Here is a 19395-nt window from a genome sequence, read left to right as displayed (position 1 = left end):
TCTTTGTAGACCATGTAATTGTCCCCCAGAGAGCATCCACCACACAAGAGGCATGTGGCAGACTGTATTCTTTTAAAAAGGCCACAACAGTTTCTCCAATTCTCCAAGTCCTCCATTAAATGTAAACTTAACACTATTCCCATAAAGAGGTGTAAAGAGGTGGGATCTATAATCCCTTTCTTTCAACCTGAGTGGACCTTTTGTCTCTGCCTCAAATAATAGAGCGCCACATAATTGATGCATGTAACTTCCAAGGCAAAATTCGAAGCAATCCTTTGTACCTTTTCGGGATACTTACTCTTAGAATCCTGACACCATGCTCTAAGAAAACCCAAACTATGCGAGAGTTCATATGGAGAGGTAACATATAAGTGTTCCACCTTCCAATTCAGCCGAAGTCCCGGCTATCAGCCAGAGTCTTAACTATCACATGTGTTAGTGAAGATGCCAGCAGATGATTCCAGCCCCCAGATGTCAAGTCATCCTCCATCTTCAAGTCTTCCCAGGTAGGGGCTCAGAAATTATGGGGCAAAGATAAGCCATTCTGAATATCCCTCGTATAAATTATTGGCCCAAAGAATCCACGAATACAATAAAGGGAGTGTTTTACACCACAAAGTTGGGGTGGGTTGTTACAGAGCAATAGTAATTGGAATCAGAATACACAATAACTTGATTTATTGACATTAGTCAGCTTGCCATTGCTACTCCAATGTTGCATCAATAGACACAAAAAGGAAGAAGTCACAGTGCAAAGTATGGACATTATCCGTATACTGAATAACAAAAGCTCCCATTCATCAGCGTTGACCTAGCTAATGTTGCAGTTAAACGTCCAACCTGCCAGCAGGAGGAACCCTGATGTACCCCATTCCTCAAGGAAACTAACTAGGCATTTGGTAGAAATTGAGTACAGTGGACTCCACTTACAAATGAAAGATCAGAAATTCATCTTGATTGGAACTGACACTTACCTTGTGCCTACAGTGCCCCATAAAACACATCAATATAAGAGGTTTCAGAATATGTGATATACCCAAAGGGGATCTCTCCTAACATTGTACTAAACAAAGGGATCCACTGAACAGAAAAGAAGGTGCTGCATGACCATGGAATCTACTGGTTCTGCCACATCATCTAATAGAACACTCTTTTGAAGGAGCAGCATTAATACAGCAGCTTGGAGATGATGCTCTTAAAGAACTGGACCCCACATTTGCTGGATATGACACAGTCCTAAATTAATGAATATCATATGTAGCTGTGTCACATAATGACTATTATATGTAGCAGTAGGTAGAATACATAGGTCCAAGAGCCAACAGGAGGCGGTGTAGTGTCCTCAGTCATCTTCACTCCCACAACATATGTAGGGTATCTGTACTTCCTGTCCCCAGAATTACAGGGCCTCTATGGCTAACATGTGTTGGTTCCCAGAGGAGGAACACTTTTCTTAGGGACAACAGCAAGAGTCTCAAACTCTTGTGACAGTTGTCACCTGTTTATTTGGGTTCCTTATGCAAAAGACAAGCAGGCAAAGGACAAAGTCACTTTTCAGGCAGGGATAATAAATCCTGATTGTCTGGAGGAGGCAAGGCTGCTGTTATGTAACATGAGCAGGGGAGAAGACCTCTGGCACCCCAGTGACCCACATAAGTATGTGTTGATGCTCCCCTACCCAGTTCTGGTAAAAAACCAATAAATGCATCAGCTGTGACCTGAGAAGATCTTGGGGACCAGGATCTTAGGTCCTTCAGGTCACTTCGCCAAGTTCACAATCTAGTCCTTTAGAATTGCTAGCTGAGGGTAACAGGTATCTAAAAGAAGTAGTAGAAAGGGGGAATGATGAGTATCAGACATGGTTCTGAGACCAGACGTAGGAGCTGACGTTTGTCCCACTAACATCCTCTTTTGTAAGTTTCCTTAAGATAAAAGGCCAGCTCCTGAGGGTCCAGTTCTCAAATAGGATAAGCAAGCAGATATGAGCAACACAAGTGGTCTAAGATGGGATGTAACATCCAGAACTCCTTCTGCATGAAGAAGACATCCACTCTCCCAACTTCCAAGAGTGTTAACCGATGGTTGCTCACAACTGAGTTCCTTCCAGAATTTCCCTTCCACCAAAGGGAGCTGCCTAACCCAAATTTAGTGGTTCTGCCCCAGGGGCAACCCACGTCCAAGGACTGGTAGAAAAGGGAGTAGACAGAATTATTTTTCTATTTGGAACATCTCTGAAGGTCCATCCCAACTCTACAGCATCTCATGCACTCAGCCTAGGACTCTGCTGCAAGTGAATCAGAGTTCACCTTCTCCCTCTGCTCTACCCAGGTTCCCTGCTTCCCTTACAGTTGTTCTTCCCAACATCACTCTCTAATAAGTTTACTCTTCGTGTAAACCTTCCACTTGGGGTTGGTTTCCTGGAGAAGTCAATCCATGACTTGCACACACTGCATTCTGCCTTGATCTATTTTATTAATCCTCATGACATGAAAGCCTCCTATCACCCTGCTATGTCAATAAATTTATTCCTATTTCTCTAGGCCTATTTCTCCAGGCTAAGATTATGACCAGGCTAACACATCTGCTCCTACCTATGCAACTTCAAGTCTAATCCTCAGAGCAGAGCACAATAGTAGGTTGAAATTCTGCTTTACTATTTTCATTATTTGCTTTATAAATAACTTTCCATCCGTAGAAATGCTGAGTCTTTCATTAATACTGTGAAAACCTCTGAAATGTCATAATAATTGTTGAGAGGGTGACAACTATGTAAAATGAATGAGAAGCAGTCAATAGTTAAGCCGCTAAAAAAATTCTTAGAACAAACTTAGAAATACCTTAAGAAAGTCTAAGTTAGTTTTCGTCACAGCCAAAGACATTTAAATGGCATTTTTAGGTTCATAAGATATTTTACCTTTTACTTTATTTAAGAAACTCTATTCCACCTTTCATGAATATTATTTAATTATTGTTGGTAAAATTAAATGATAAAGCACAACATACAGATGTACTTAAATCTTAGGTGTATAAGCGTGTACCTCAATTATGAAGTCACTACCCACTCTCACTCAAAATAGAGCATGCATCTAATATATCACAACATGCAAAAATTGGAAGCAGAGAAAGATTTTAAAAAGGTGTACTATATTCTATGAGTACTCCCAAATATAGAACTAAATGTGTAAATTGTAAAAACACGAAATCTATTAAACTCTTATGAACTTGGATTTGACTCATCTTTTACTCTGCCCTTTACAAAGGCTTCCAGTTTAATTTGAAATTTTTGGTTACAAAATGCATGATGGCTCCACCATTTAACATTAGCACTATTTCCAGTATGCAAAAAGTCACATCCCATTAGTTTCAAGTATTTGGTCAGATATTAGGAAGTCATCATTTAAAGAAGGAATTCACAAAATCAGTGCTTCTCCATGCTTTTTTTTTTTTTTTAAAGAAGAAATCTGGCTTTGAAATACAATAACAACAGTTATGCTACAGAATTAATGAATTCCCAATTGTAAAATGTGAATGTATAATGAATTTCAGGGCAGTGCTCTTGCAGCCAGGCTGAATTAAGAGTTAAAGTTCTAAAGACTCAATTGCCTCTGAAAATTTGAGGGGGGATGTTTATCAGTTAAAGAAAACATCAGCTGCTTAGAAATGCATGGCGCTACAGCTGAATATAATACCTTTCCTGTTCTCTCTTGAAATGGTTTCCTATTGAAGCAGTTTCTGTATCAATCACACAATAGCCACAATGATACAGGGTTATACTATAGGACACAATAACAGCATTCAAAAAGCATAGGAAAAATGACTTTTATAGTGGCAAATACTGTAGCTAAAAGCCTAAAACAAATCACTAAACTGCACTAATTTGTAAGCTTTGAGGTTTGAGGAACTCACTGTCAGCTAAGAGAAGGGCAGAGCTCGCAATCAACTGTCCTCTTGAACACACAAGATTTTCAAGAAAAGAAATCCGCTGATAGAGTCTCCTCAATTAACTCTGTGCGAAAAATGCCCAAGCAATACCCAGAGGCAACTCAACAAAATTAGGCCAAATATGACATTTAACTATCAGTCTTTCCAAGGCCAGTGATTGTTAATCAGCCTAGGGAGAAATAAAGTAGTACACCTGACAGCGGTTATTTTTTATAAGCACATACCTACTATTGTACATGGAGGAATATAACTACTTCTGCAGAATATGTAGTAGAACCATTTCTTCATTTTTAGAGGTTACCAATTATGAAGAAGCTTAAAATATCATATCATTCCAAAAACAAATTATATGAGAGAGAGTCCTCAATATGGGCATTTCAATACTGAAAAGAAAAAAGAATTATAAATCACATCTTTCTTTCCTAAGAAATAAAACTGTATGGTATAAAGTGCTGACATTAGCTACCTATATATACTTCTCATGTGACAAGCTAAAATGTATTACCCAAGCTGCATTTCAAGTATATACTGCTTGAGATAATTTTCATGCATAGCCCAACGTGAGCTACCTAACTTTGATGATTTCATTAAAGTATAAGCACACCCATCTGAATATAATTTTAATAATATAAATAAATATGTATACAAGTATTTCTTTTTACATACATTTCATATTTGATTCCAAATTTCGCCACCAGTAACTATATGGTGGTTATTTAAACTTCATAAATTTCAGATTTTGTATCTATTGCATACAAAGATTAGAGTATGGCATAATGTATATAAAACTTCTAATACAACGTGTGGCATACAGTAGGCACTTGATAAATGGCAATTATGTTATGAAAAAATACTATATCTCATTTTTAATTATTTTTCAATTATAGGTGAAAAAAGATGAAAGATAATCCAAGTTGCTTAAGTTTTGTTTGTGCATGTATTTTAGAATCCAGACATGAATATAGACATGCTGGTGCACTAAAAGCTCACTTATAAAAAAGAAAATACAACTTAAAGGCCTGATTAGTAGAACGGCAGGGATGGTCTTCTGAATATGCAAGTGATGCTAAGCTTCAAATATATACATTATTGTAATGCAGGTGAAATAAACTGCACACGCATTGCTGTTAGGCAGCTAAGAAATACTTCTCTTTTGTCAACTGCAAAAAACAGAACTAATTGGAGTTTCTTTTTTTTTCTTTTTTTTTTTTTTTTGAGACAGGGTTTCGCTCTTGTCGCCCAGGATGGAGTATAGTGGCGCAACCTCCGCCTCTCGGGTTCAAGCAATTCTCCTGCCTCAGACTCCTGAGTAGCTGGGATCACAGGCACTCGCCACCACGCCCAGCTAATTTTTTGTATTTTTAGTAGAGACGGGGTTTCGCCATATTGGGCAGGCTGGTCTCGAGCTCCTGACTTCAGCCAATTTGCCTGCCTCGGCCTCTCAAAGTGCTGGGATTACAGGCGTGAGCCACCGCGCTCGGCCAATAATCGCAGTTTCTAAAGGTAATTTTGTAAACCCATGAACAATAGAAACACGAATGTATCACAAATATTTAAATACAAACTGAGTATTAGGTGAGAGACTGCATACTCTGCTGCCAATACTGAATTAGAGTTAGCTTTGCAAGAGAAGTGGGAAAAACACCCAGTTTCTTGGGATTAGCCTAAATAAAATTTAGCTACTATTCCAAGCATTGTTGAATACACACACACACTCTTATATACTCTTAACATAGTTAATAGATTTCTATTTGAACATGTAGTATGTATTTTTATAGTATACATGCCAATACTCTATATACAAATATATATTTGTATTATGAATGTGTGTGTATGCACATGCACATGTGCCTGTGTGTGTGTGTATCTTCTTTAGCTCTCTCTGGAAGAGGAGAGGTGGTTAAACATAAGGGTGTCAAAGTACTTCTTTGCATAAGTAAGCTTAGAGAGTTAAGGCATTAACAAATTAAATGACAGAAAATAAAAAACTTAAATACTTTTTGAAATATTAATCAAAAAGACATAATGATCATAGAGTTCAGCTGCAAAATCACAGGAAGCAAGAAGGAGGACACTTTCCACCCCAGCTGCTGCAATTGGAGGGATGTTTGATAGTGAGGCACAGGAAATAATCAGAGAAGAAGCAGTCTCTGAGAAACAAGACAGATTATTTCAGGCTGCAGTCCACTGGGAGTTATTCTTGTCTTGGGGAAAGACTGGGAGGTTTCTAAACCCCGATTTTCACAGTAATGATGTCATTATGTAGTTTATAATATTGTAGGGAATGGTCATAATGGAAAAGCGTTGCACTTCCTTAGACAACTATATTTAGATGAATCTATGCACAACAAAGGAGGAAAAAAAATTAGTCAAAGGTTAAGCTTTGATTGATTGGGACTAAGACCTAAAACTCCAAAATGAATATAGCATCTCTGTTGCACAGGTGGTACAAACCAGTGTGAAACATGAACCAAATGAAAAATGTAAGTTACTCAAAGGATGAGACAGAATCACAACAACGATGTAGAGTAACCCATGAAAAACAAGGAACAAGTTCAGAACTGAAATAAAAACATTAACTATGCCCACTCTTGATAATAACTTCACTCATTCTAAGATACCAAGTTAGACGGACAACTGTGAAATACTCGGGAGTTATATCTGTCCATATTACAGAGTACTGTGTGTCTTTGCTTAAGGTGATTTGTTTAGCAAAGTCAATACTGCTCATTTCACATAATGGGAAAAATCTTCTCAACTAACAATTTTTGTTGTCTTTCACAGTCCTGAGTAAAGACTGCCTTCTATTTGGTTAAAGAGATACTCGACCAATATACTCGACTAATATTGAGTTAATACTCAGACATGGAGAAGAATAATTGAATTAAGCAATTACAGCCATCTAGTTAATTATATGAATAGAGAATATGGAGGTGAACTACCTTCCACCTTCCAAAAATAGAAAGTGTTTGCCAAAGAAAACGAAAATGCATCATGTATAAAATGCTTTCTTAGGTATGTGGCTGTTACAGTTTAATGGTGAGTAAAGTCCCACTCAGCCTTTTCAGTTAATTCTAATTTAAAGATGTTTTAAATGATTAGGTGATTGGGTGGGAAACACCAATTCTGGTTACTTCTGGATCAAAACTAGAAGATGTTACACAGTAATTGTGTGATGACCCCATTTAATGGTTTATCTTCATTTTCTGTTTTTATGTATTAACTACCAATTATAAGTATTCTTATAAATATACCCCTAGGTTACTTTTTTCCAATTGGATGGCTGACTTTTATATACTCCTATTTTTCAATTAGTATTGAAATGAAGAATATTAAGAATATTCTTGCTCCTTGATTCAAAAACAAGATAGATACACGTATTTGAACACACTTATAGATTTATATAAGCATGAATTTACCCATGACCATAAGGTTCAGGATGCACTAATGTTCTCTGGAGCCCTTAAATGAGTGGGGGATGCCAGCTCCTTGCTAACCACCACCATTAAGGAGAAGAAGGAGAAACTCCTGGGTTATGTGGATTGAGAAAGGAAGACCAGCATAAGGAACAATATAAACTACACATGCATCGAAATACAACATCAAATCACATTTTCATGCACATATTTATAATACAGTGTTTAAAAATACTCAATTTCTGTCATTTTCCACTAGACTGACACAATCAGAACATATTTTTCCAGAAAAAAATTACTTGGTCTCTGTTACCTCCTAGCTTCTTATTCTGCTCTAAAAACTAAATGACAGTCCTATTATGAGGTTCAATTGCTAGAGCATCTAAGTGCAAATTTTTAAGAACAGAAGGGAAACTCTCCACGCTCCCTTCCCGCTTCTACTCCAGATATAAAAATGCAGGCCGGGCGCGGTGGCTCACGCCTGTAATCCCAGCACTTTGGGAGGCCAAGGCGGGCGGATCACGAGGTCAGGAGATCGAGACCATCCTGGCTAACACGGTGAAACCCCATCTCTACTGAAAAAATACAAACAAAACAAAACAAAACAAATTAGCCAGGCGTGGTGGTGGGCACCTGTAGTCTCAGGAACTCGGGAGGCTGAGGCAGGAGAATGGCGTGAACTCGGGAGGTGGAGCTTGCAGTGAGCCAAGATCATACCACTGCACTCCAGCCTGGGCAACAGAGCGAGACTCTGCCTCAAAAAAAAAAAAAAAAAAAAAAAAAAAAAAAAAAAGGCAGCCGTACTTTCTTATTCTTGCTAATATCTACATTTCTCCTATTCATCAGCACACTCTCCTAAGAGTTTATTAGATGTGGAAACTGAGGGATAGAGATTAAGAATTTTGCCTGAGGTAACACAGTAAAGCAGCAGCTGAACAAGAAGAAAGCCCAAGTTACCCAACAGTTTTCAACTACATCACGCTGCATGGCACAATAATAAAAAACAATAATGAAAGCATATACCTCTCTTTTCACAAGGGCAATGCCTTCATCTCAGTGGCTGTACATGCGTAAAGAACAAAATGATTTTTTAAGTCATTCTGGACCCATAGTCTGCTGCTGCTAAACAGCACTTCTTTTTAGCACTCTAAAAAGACTTTAAAAAGTCTTTGAGTTTACCTCCAAGAGGAGTTGCCCCCACAGGAACTTTAAAGATAACTGTCCTATCTTCTGAAGAAATGGTCAGTTAGCTTCGCACATTTAACACACACCACTTCAGAATCTTGATGGACATATATATCTGAGCAAGTTCCACAGTATCATACAATAGAATTGTATGATCACATAGGTTAAAGGACAGATACATCTTTCTAGTTGGGGTAAACTTTAAAGAAATTCCTGAGGCTTTATTACATACCCATTCCAGGACTACTTTTCTTTCTGCACCACTATTCCTCCACCTAGAATCCACGCTATAGAAATGCCCCTTCTTCCTTCTTTATATTATGTCAACCCACTTTCAAGTCTTACCTGTTACAAGCTTTTTCAAGTTTTCTCCAACCACAATAGGAAATATAATTCCTCTCTCTGGTCTAGGTACATACATTTGTGTATTTCTCATAGCCTTATTTTATTTGTTTTTCTATTTGTTTTTATCTCCTGGATTAATGCATAACCTCTTTGATTTTACAGACCTTACTACATAGCTACATGCATCATCCACAGTAGTTACACATTAATTAGTTGACTGAAGTTATGAGAAATGAACTTAAATCAGCCTAGAGTTTGTGTGGGGAATTCTCACTGGTCACCACTTCTGAAAAGTAGCACATCTTCCTCTAGTATTTTCTAGCCTTCCTAGTAAAGAGTCCAGCAGAGGTGAGGCAAACACCCAACTCACTTACACTCAGGAGTAAAAGACAGAATGCTCCAATGCTCAATCTGTACCCAACTTTTCCTTGTGTTCCCAAATCCCACAATTCATCAGCAAGAAGAATAATCTGGTTCAGAGTGACCACAGGCCCTATTAAGAGCCCTTTATCCCCTCACCCTTTCCTTTCAGGACACCAGAAAAATCTCCCTCAAGATGGTCTTTCTTCGGGCAGGCAGCAGACATTTTTCTTTTCACTCTGATGCACTACAACAAAGTTCTAGTGGCTTCAGATAAAAATATATGCTTTTGCTGTTTGGCCATTATTTAAAGGGTAGATACATTTTTCTAAAAGCCTTTACTTCCTACTCACCTCCTTCAGATCTCAGCTGCCTTTTGTGCTGTCCATTAAGACTTTGAGACGCCTAGCTGTGAACAAACCCTTCCTCTTTCAGGAAGACATGCTTCCCCTTCTACAGGATCACTTGATTATTTTTATTTCCACCATTCACATTACAACAAAACAAGACAAAAAATATACTGCTTGAAGATACTGACACATGTCATATATATGACCCCAAATATCAGCCACACAACAGTCCTTAATATAGACTTGAGCAGGAACAGCAGGAAACTGAGGTTCCTGTTTATGCAAAGTTGTAGAGACAGAAAGAGTAAGTTACATCATAATTTCTAATGCCTTTCATCATACCATAGTATGTATTTAAATAACTTTGTAGTAAATGCGTAATAGCCAAAAATGTGTTTATAATAGTTGAAATCCTATTCTGTAATTCCTAGAGAATATATGATTTGGATGTTGAAACAGAAAGCGTAGATCTTACTCAAGTCAATCAATGAAATCAACAGGAAAAGAAATAGTGTTTAAAAATATAAGATTAGAAATGGCATAGTGTCTTGGAAAAGTAGCAAGAAACTGATACAGAAAAGCTGAAATGGGATCAGTGCAAGGTGGTATAGTTAGAAAAGAAAATGGAATTGCACCGATATAAAATGGAAATAACAAAGTACATGCCCCATTATTTTAATAACAGATTATTTTAATAAGAGATTTTAGTAGTTTGTGAAAAACAAATCCATCTAATGAATACGACTAAACCCTGGAGAAAACAAGTTTCACAAACAATGTAGGACCTCCATTTGCCTGATATAATGGTAAAATCACTGTGTCTTGAATTAGTGAGATGATTTAATGATATCTTAAAGTCTCTTCTCACTTCCAGCTTTATGATTTTACAGGGCCAAAAGACTGTTAATTGGATTTGAAAATAAAGATAGGATATAGTTTTCTATGAATGCAATATTTTATTGTTTGCTCTAAGTAATATAGTGTTTACACTCACAGTCACTAAAGCAAAGAAACAAAAGTTATTTTGTGGGACCATTAAGTTACTGTCAATTACAAAGAAACTAAAAATGTTCACTCTATTCATACTTCCAATGTATGGAATATACTTTGCATATCCTTCCAAAACAGCCAAAAGGGAGCCTAAGGAAGACCTCCTCTTGTTTAACTGAGATGACAGCACATTCCCTTAGTTAATCTGAGCTACCAAAGAGCACAAGCTCTCGAGCTCAGTTCCCAGAGTAGGATGTTGTATCTGGCTGTTTGCTGTTGCCTTCGCAGATTACAAACCTGGAGCCCAACCCTTGCAAGACTCTTCTCAAAGCATGGGGACCAAGTCAGAGAATATGAGTGATGAATCACCTCTATACCTGGAATACAACCCCAAACCATGGTTCCTGACAATGTCTTAATAAAATATAATTGAATTCACAGGCTTATGCTCTAATCCCATCCCCATGAGCCCTACTGCAGTTACATTAAAATAGTAAGTTTTAAAAAAATACAGAGCACTTCCTTTCAGAAAAGTTTATTTGTACCCTTCTTCTCCAGCAGGGTTTAAGGTGTTTTACAACTATAAAACAAAAATAAAAATATTGGTAAAATATAAGTATAAAGAAGCATAACCAAAGATAATAAAATTAAGCAAAGAAATCAAGATCTTGAAAAATGCCTTCCTAGAATTTCTCTTGTGACATCTATTCACCAGAATTATTTCATCTCTAAACTTTTATCTCTGCCTCTTAATTGTCTAAACTCTGGCACCCTAACTGACTTACTCATTGTAAAATAAGTTAGGCTCAACCTGCTCAATCTAAAATATTTATTAATCCACTTAGGGGCTTTCCCAGGGAAATATAGGACAAGAGCAAGTAACACTATATAAAATAATCTGCCCATTTTGCATGTGAAATCTCAGTAATATGACCAACAAGGACAATTTTTGAATGGGCAAAAATGATCCCAAGATACAACGAACAGTCCAGTCACTTTTCTTTCGTGATCGTGGCCAAGGTGATGACAATATAAAAATGTGCATGAGTTTGTAGGGACAATGGAGTGAGAAGAGGAGAAACAGGTTTGAGCTGATGCTATATAATAGAGCTTCACATTGATTTTTAAACAGCATTTATTAAAATAATCTCTTCCTCTTTTCCTACAGACTAACACCCTAAATATGGTTTAGTCAAAGGCAGTATCTCATCACAGGGCCTCTCCAAACCCAATCTGAACAAAAATCATAATCAACATACGCTGAGATAACGTACTTTGCTATAAGAATGGCAACATCCTGAAACTGAATGTAATGGCCAACCGACCGTCCATGTCATTTTTATTCCTTCCTATCCATCCAAATTCAACCCACTAAACTACCGTCTGAAATATCTTCCAGAGCCGCCTCGTATCACTTATGCCCTTGTTCTTAATTCCACCAAGCCATTTCTCTCCAGCTACTGCCTGGGGTGTCATTCTTAAATTGTATGAGATTTACTGATATTACCTGAATTGAGTTAATATAGCTTGCTAATTTGTCATACTCATATGTTTCTTAAGCTTACTCTATTTATTACTTTTAATGCACTCTGAAAGCTACTTTTGGACAGTGAATTAACCATTTCAGGACTCCAAATCATCTTTTGATTTGGTTCCCAATAAAACTATTCAGACTTGGAATTGTATTTTGTTTTTTGTTTGTAGTGGGGATTTGTCTGTGCTGATGCATTCATAATGTTTAATAACTTTCTTAGCAATTAAAGGCATGATGACCAGAAGCAAAATTACAGAATTCAACAGAATAATTTTTCTTTCTTTAGCAAGTCAGCTGACAAGTTTACAGGAGATACAATTTTTGATATGATGTCATTATCAGTAGGATCTCTAAAAAAACAGTTAACCCAAATGACTTACTACCATAGAACGACTTACAAAGAAAACTTTCAAAACTAAGAAAATGTGTTGGATCACTTAGCTCTAGGTATTTCAATAAGCATACAGATAGCTAGGTTTTACATTCCAATTCTTAAGGCCATGTCAATCAGTTATCCTAAATCTAATGAAATGTGAGTGCAACAAAATTAATAATATGAAAACCAGATACCAGTTCATTTAATGACTTTTTGTTATCCAGTGGTGTTTAATGAAGCTAAAAGGAAAATTCAAACAAAACTTTAACATTCCAAGAGTAATTGGGAGAATTATTTTAATATAAATAGCTTTTTAAAATCCACTAAGCAAAAATCTATAGCTTAACAAAGTAAAAATTTTTAAATACACAGATTCATATTGCCATATATATATGTCAAGTGGGTATTATCCATTAAAATTGCCATGGTTAGCTCATACGATTTTTTTTTGTGCTATTCTATTATGAAGAGGTTTTCTTGCAATCTTTCCTTCAGAAATATTTTCAAATAATCCATATTACTGTAATGTTATATCTGATATCAAAAATGTAAAAAAATATAAAGTACAAACAAAAAAGTTTATAGGACACTTACAAAAAAATTTATAGGACGGAATTGGTGGTGGAAGGTAGGCAGTTAATAGATAATCTCCGTCATCCAACTCTGATACCATATATAAATCTTAGCTATTGTGCAGTTAGTTTGCTAAGCAATATTCCAAGATGAATGACAGTAAGTTCCTAGGTCTATAGCAGAAACTTTTATACTTAAGTATTGCACATGGTTGTCAAACAGATTGGGCATAACTTAAAATACTTGAGAGAAAATTATCCATGCGTTACAACAAATATTCTCAATTCACTAGAAAATAGAATCTGAATTTCATGCTCAGAGTTTTTCAGTGAGAAAGTAGAGAAGAAAAGGGATACCCTAGCTATTCCAGGGAATAAAGTTTATAATAACACAGTTCTAAATCATGTAAACAATTTTAGGCTACAATGAAGTGATTTTTGCTTGAGTAACCTAGAAAATCATTTGTGTTTCCTCTTGAACCACGCTACTAGAAAACACTATTGAGAAATATTAGTTTGTGTGTAGTATGAATGGCTTTACATGTAGCAAATATAGGCAAATAAAGGAAGACAGATTTTTATGCTAGCAAAGTTCCTATCTAGGCTTTTGAAGCTTCTGTTTATAATAACCCTGCCTTTTAAATTAATCATTCTCAAAGTTATTCATATAAAATGTTCAAAACACACTTTTTAACCTTACACTAAATCTTATGTCTATGTCCTTTACAATTGATTCCTTTTTTAGATAAATTTTTAAAATGTTCTCTTCCTTATAAATGCTTCCACAAATGAAAATAAAACTACTTTAGGTTAAGAAAGTTCATTATTTACAAAATCAAAGCAATGAAACTGTAAGTCTATGTCAGTGTTTCTCAACTTCAGTGTCCACTGTAATCATCACTTGAGGTGATGAACACAAACCACTGGGCCCTACACTCTGAGTTCCTAATTTAGAAAGTCTCAGAGGGGCCCGAAAACGTGCACTTCAAACAAGTTCCAGGACGATGCTAATGCTGAAGACTAGGGGCCTAATCTCCTTTGAGAACCTAACTTCTGTGACAGGTAACATATATCTGAAAAGTAATATATAATTTTTAACCCATCTCATAGCTGTGACATTTATAATGGCCAGGAATACTGATTAATATTTTTCACACAAAAGCAATTCTATTCCTAGCTACATGACTAATAACCACATCAATATAAAAACAAAACTAAATGAAAAAGACCCCCACCTTCATCACAATCATCAGCTCAGTAGTGGAACTGCCTCCTTGTTTATTGTTAACAGACATAAACACAGAATTATTTTAATGCTATTGTTTCCTATTTGTCTTCACTACCAGATCTTACCCTTTTCCACTACCCAATCTGAGACTTGCCAGGACAAATAATCTGAATGACAAAAAGTGACAGGAAAATGGAGCCATGCCCTTCCGATCTAGATAGTTTTCAGCATGTCCCACTGTCTCCCCATGCCCCCAACCTTTCTCACTTCTCATCACCCCGTCACACACACATACCTTCACACATGCATATACACAAATCTGAAAAACACACCAGAACAAAAAATTCCTTTTAGCTAAGATGATCTGAATCAATGAGAGAGGAACACAGAGTTGGGCATGGGATGAGAAGAATTCAGACTCTCCCATCCTAAGGAACAGCCCTTTGAGAAGGCTTTATCTCCAGCATTCCCCCATCGCTAGAATCCCCATTTTTCTCAGCCGTTCAGAGGGCACCGGGGTCCAGGATAGTCACAAAAGCACTAAGTTAATTCCTACTCTTTTCAGGCCCCACCTCCTGTTCTCAGTCAAACCTTGAGGTCTGCCAGGACACTCAGCATCTCTCTCATACACACTTCCCCCCCTTACCACAGCCACCACCACCACCAGACAGTTGTCTTTCATTTGGGAAGGAGGGGTTGGGAGAGGGGACATCCGATCCTTAGAGATGGGAAAAAGTGAAGGTTTCTTGGAAGCCAAGAAGGGAGCTAGAAACACAGGAAAGGGGAGGAGCAGATGGAGTGCAGTGGGTACCAGAGCTCACCTCAGCACTGTTCAGCCCTGGACAGAACACAGTGGACAGAGTAAAGGCTGGGTCTGTGGCATTCATCCCCAAACACCCACCCACTGTGCACTCCGTTCCCAGAAAGTTTGAGGACTCAGGATTCACTGGCACCTGTGTCCACTTTGCAGTCAGTTCTAGGGTCTGCAGGGAAAGCTCTGACACTTCCACAAATATTCATTCCTTTTTGCTCTGGGTCAGCCATTGACTTAGTCCTGCAGCACCAGAGTCCAAACACCTAAGTGAAACCAAGGGCAAGTGGCCTGGATTTTCAGCACACATTCTGCGGACACTAACTCAGGGGCGAGGGGTGGGATTGGCTGTGGGTGGGTCTTGGCTTGATGTCCTCTCAAGGGGTGCACCTCTAACCTCCCACCAGACCTCAAAAACACGGAAGTTATTTTTTGGGCACCACCTGCTTGTCCCAAGAAAAGACTTACATTTTAGTCCACTATAAACATGACCTGGATATATATATATATATGTGTGTGTGTGTGTGTGTGTGTGTGTCTGTGTGTGTGTGTGTGCATGTGTGTGTTTCAATCCCGAAAGCTAAGGGTGCCAACTGCTGACAGGCAAAAGAACCTGAATTTGCTTTTGAGGACTTCAAAACCTCCTAATTAACAAGCTTGCCCTTCTCTAGTTCCTAAACCTAAATCTGGGTTTTCCAGAAGGGAGATGAGATTGTGTTCCCGCTGCAGCGAGCTGGTGTCCTGCCCTGGAACCCAAACGCGCGGACTTAGCAGTCCGTTCATTCATGCATTTGTTCATCCATTCACACAAACATGTCCCTTAATTGTGTCTGGCACCGAGAATCTTGTCTGCTATTTTCCCCTCCCCAAGTCAGTGCTCATGGCAACGGCTGGTGCAGAACGCAACTCAACTGTCACCCCACTTCCTGAGCCGGAAAATCAAGGCATGTAGGCATTCACAGAAAAAGGAAAAGGTGGAGAGGAGGAGGCGGCGTGGGGCGGAGAGGGGTGGGGAGACACGGGGTCACACTGGAAGCTTCCCTGGAGGGGTGGGGGGAAACCGTGGCACCGACACCGTGGCATGCAAGGAGCCAAACCATTATTAAATCAAAGACTGCTGGAGCTCGGATTCCCCGCGGGGATAAATCAAGTGCAAAGCCACTCGTTCGCACGAGTGCGTTGCTGCCGGCTAGACCCAACTCCGAGCCGGAGCCCAGGCGCCGGGGGAGCGGCTCGCAGCCCAATCCGCAGCGCGCTCGCTGCCTCCTTATCGCTCCCAATAACGTGATGAAGTGTAAATCAAATGCCACGCCGGGAGGGGCCCCAGAACGGCGCGAGTCGTGCATTTTCGCTCACCAGCCTATCTTGCCTAAGAATCACAAGGTCACGATAGCGTCGCGATTCCACTCACCGTACACTCCTTGGCCAGAGATCCCCTCCAGGAGGACTGTCAGCAGCCACACGAGACCGTACAGTAAATCCATCTTCACGTGAACATGAACATATCCAGCCCAGGGGGGACGCAGCGGGACCTTCCGGAGGCCGGCGGCCAGCCAGGCGCGCTCCACTCGCGCCCGGGCCGAGCCGAGGTGCCCGGGAACCGCTCGCCGAAGGAGAAAGCGCCGTCCGTCTGTCCTTCCCCCGCGGCGGCCGCGAGCGGAGCGCAGGAGCCCCGCACTCCAGACACTCATGCACACACACACACACACACACTCACACACTCTCCCACAACACAAAACCCTGACACACTCACACGCACGCCGCACTCACACCGGGTGCCTGGGAAAATCGCAGACGCCGGGGAGGAGCAGGGGGCGGTGATGGGAAGGGGAGCTGCGAGGCGAAGTGTTCTTCAGGGAAGCGGGCTCGAGTCTCCGCAGCGGCGGCGGCGGCGGCGCGCTGGGCTGGCGGCGGGCGCGGGCAGGGGGCCGGGGGTGCCGCGCGGTGGGAGCCTGGCTTGGACAGCCGAGGAGCAGGAAGTGGCCTCTGACCCGGGACACCTAGCAGGGCTCTCTTGCCTGGGTTCGCCTTTACAAAGTAACTCGCGAAGGTCCCCGGAGGGGCGTCAAGCGGCGACAGCGGCCCGCCCGCCCGCAGTCCGAAGCCCCCAGCCCTGCTGTCTTGCCTTCCCCCATTCCATCAGTTGCCATTGCAACGCCAATCCTGTTACACGATACAGACTCGCATCGCCGAACGGGGAGAGGAGGAAGAGGAGGAGGAGGAAGAGGAGGAGTGGGGCTAGGGGAACGGGGGTGGGGAAGAGGGAAGGGAGGAGAGGGAAGAAGGAGGAGGAAAGGGTCCAACAGGGAGCGGAGTGTGCGTCTGGAGCTCGCTTGGGCACACCAGCCACTGCCGCCGCCGCCACCGCCACTGGTCTCCAAAATAGCCTTTAGCGCCCCGCCAGCGTAGAGGTGCTCTGGCCGGCCGCACCAATTCCCGGAGCCGAAAGCAGAGTCCAGGCACCGCCACTTGCAAGAGAGGGAGAATGCCAAGCAAATACCCGATCCGCACACGTCTACGCGTGCCCACCGGCACTGCGCGCGTCCTCTTCGCTTCCGCGCCGCCCCCGCCAGGTGGAGGGGATGGGGGCGGTCGGGACAGGCGGGAGTTTAGAGGAGGGAGCCGCAGAAGGGGTTCCCCGCTTGAGCTAATGTAGTGGTGGCATCCAGAGGTGAACGCGGGAGCGGCCGCCTGCGGAGGGCACCCGGCTGCGTGGCGTCCGCTCGGGCCGCTGCTGCGGCAGAGGTGCCCTGGCTGGGCTGCTGGGGGCCGGGGCTAGACGCCGGCCGGGATCCCTGGGTGTGCGCGGAGATGCGCGCCGCGGAGGCGAAAGGAGGGAGGAGGAAAAGGAGAAGGAGGAAGAGGAGGAGGGCGAAGCGGCGAGCGCGGAGCGCAGGCGGACCGGCTGCCGGGCTGCCGGGCTGCTGGGCTGCCGGGGAGGAAGGCTGTGTGTGGTCACGTTGTGCGCTACGTGCTGAGAGCGCGAGCTGCTAGCCGCAGCCGGGCGACGTCAAAGCCGGGTGCGCGGCTCTGCCGCCTGCCTCCGCGCCTCCTCTGCCCCTCCTTTGCTCTGCCTTCCTGTGTCAGCCCAGCTCATCAGTATGGACAACGCCGAAAGGCTCCGCGAGGCCGGCGGCCTCAGGCCTCCAACCTCCCCCGCCGAAGGGCTCCCTTGCCTCTTGGGGAGCTCCGCGGCGGCTAGTGCCGGTTATGTATTTCTGATGCCGCCGTCTGCGTTTGCACGCCGAAGGGCCAGCTACCCACCTTACACCCGGGGTAATTACATGACACGCTATCTCCTCTCCGCCGCCCAAGGTCTTCCAGGATCCGTTATGCTTGACTAGAGGGCAGAACAGGCCACAGCATTTGGAAGTGGCAACGTTTCTTCTCTATTTCTGTCTTCTTTAAAGGAAGTATGGTCATCACAGTAGATGAAGGCTCTGGGGGAAGGCACACTAGGAGTTCAGAAATTAGTTTATTTTATATGCAGTGTCTCCTACTAAAGTTAACTGCTTGGAAAATCTTTTCCTTGTGTGAAAGACAGGCTCTTTTGTTGGGGCAGAGGTAGCTGTAATGTTTAAGGGGTTTTAAAAACTTATAGGTACAAAAGGATTAGAAAATCTAAAGCATCTTTAATTTACATTGCAACAAGTGTAGAAATACTCCGCTAAAAATTAATAGGGAACATCTGGGAATATAGTAGTGGTTGATGTTTTTCTGTAACCAAGATAATAATGTTTCCTGTATGCAGTCCACTTTGTTGAAAATATTCTTCACTATTCAAACAGCATATAGGTAGGAAGTGATTGGAATGGTTTAAAACGCGCATTTGTACATGTGTTACAAAACTAATTGCTATGGGAAATCTGGAGCACAGTATTCATTTATCTGCTCCCATAATAGACTAGTAGAAGACACTGCAGGTCCCTCTCCCCATGCTGTACTTCTGCTGGGGGCAGGGGACCCTAAGCACTAGAAAATGCTTAGTCCCTAGTCTTTCCCCCAAGGTCCTTTTCCTCACTTAAATGAATGGTGCATATTATTTTTTATAGAGTGCGATTTGGTGCTTACCCTCTGGGTTTACAAGATATGAGAAACCAAACATTTTGAGAGGGTCCCCCAGAGGATCATTCACACAGTGTTGAGAACCCGTTATTTATGAAATTCCACTTTCACTAGATGGTATTAAGCGTCATGCTATAAATAAACTCAGTGTGTGCGATTTCTGAAGAAAAATGAGTGATGCTCACTTACTGGTCACCTGTGGCATAAAAATTGTCTCATGA

The 19395-nt window shown here is 41.3% G+C and overlaps 1 protein-coding gene across 4 annotated transcripts in view; it reads right to left on the bottom strand.

The window, feature by feature from the left end:
* LOC105481879 (MAM domain containing glycosylphosphatidylinositol anchor 2) overlaps positions 1–18131 on the bottom strand; it is an 859970-nt gene extending 841839 nt beyond the window's left edge. For 3 of the 4 annotated variants that reach the window (XR_011625905.1, XR_011625904.1, XM_011741670.3), the window contains exon 1: positions 16521–18130. Coding sequence is in view for 2 of the 4 variants with exons in the window: in XM_011741670.3 (XP_011739972.2) it covers positions 16521–16800 (280 nt within the window). In the remaining 2 variants the exon portion in view is untranslated. Of the gene's footprint in view, positions 1–16520 lie in introns of all 4 variants that reach the window. The other variant, XM_011741671.3, reaches the window with a different exon arrangement.
* Between the last annotated feature and the right edge of the window lie 1264 nt (positions 18132–19395).

The sequence above is a fragment of the Macaca nemestrina genome, chromosome 7 (genome assembly GCF_043159975.1).
Source record: "Macaca nemestrina isolate mMacNem1 chromosome 7, mMacNem.hap1, whole genome shotgun sequence".
NCBI classification, from domain to species: Eukaryota; Metazoa; Chordata; class Mammalia; order Primates; family Cercopithecidae; genus Macaca; species Macaca nemestrina.
The sequence above is the reverse complement of the archived record's forward strand: the minus strand, read 5'-3'. Positions and strand labels throughout refer to the sequence as shown.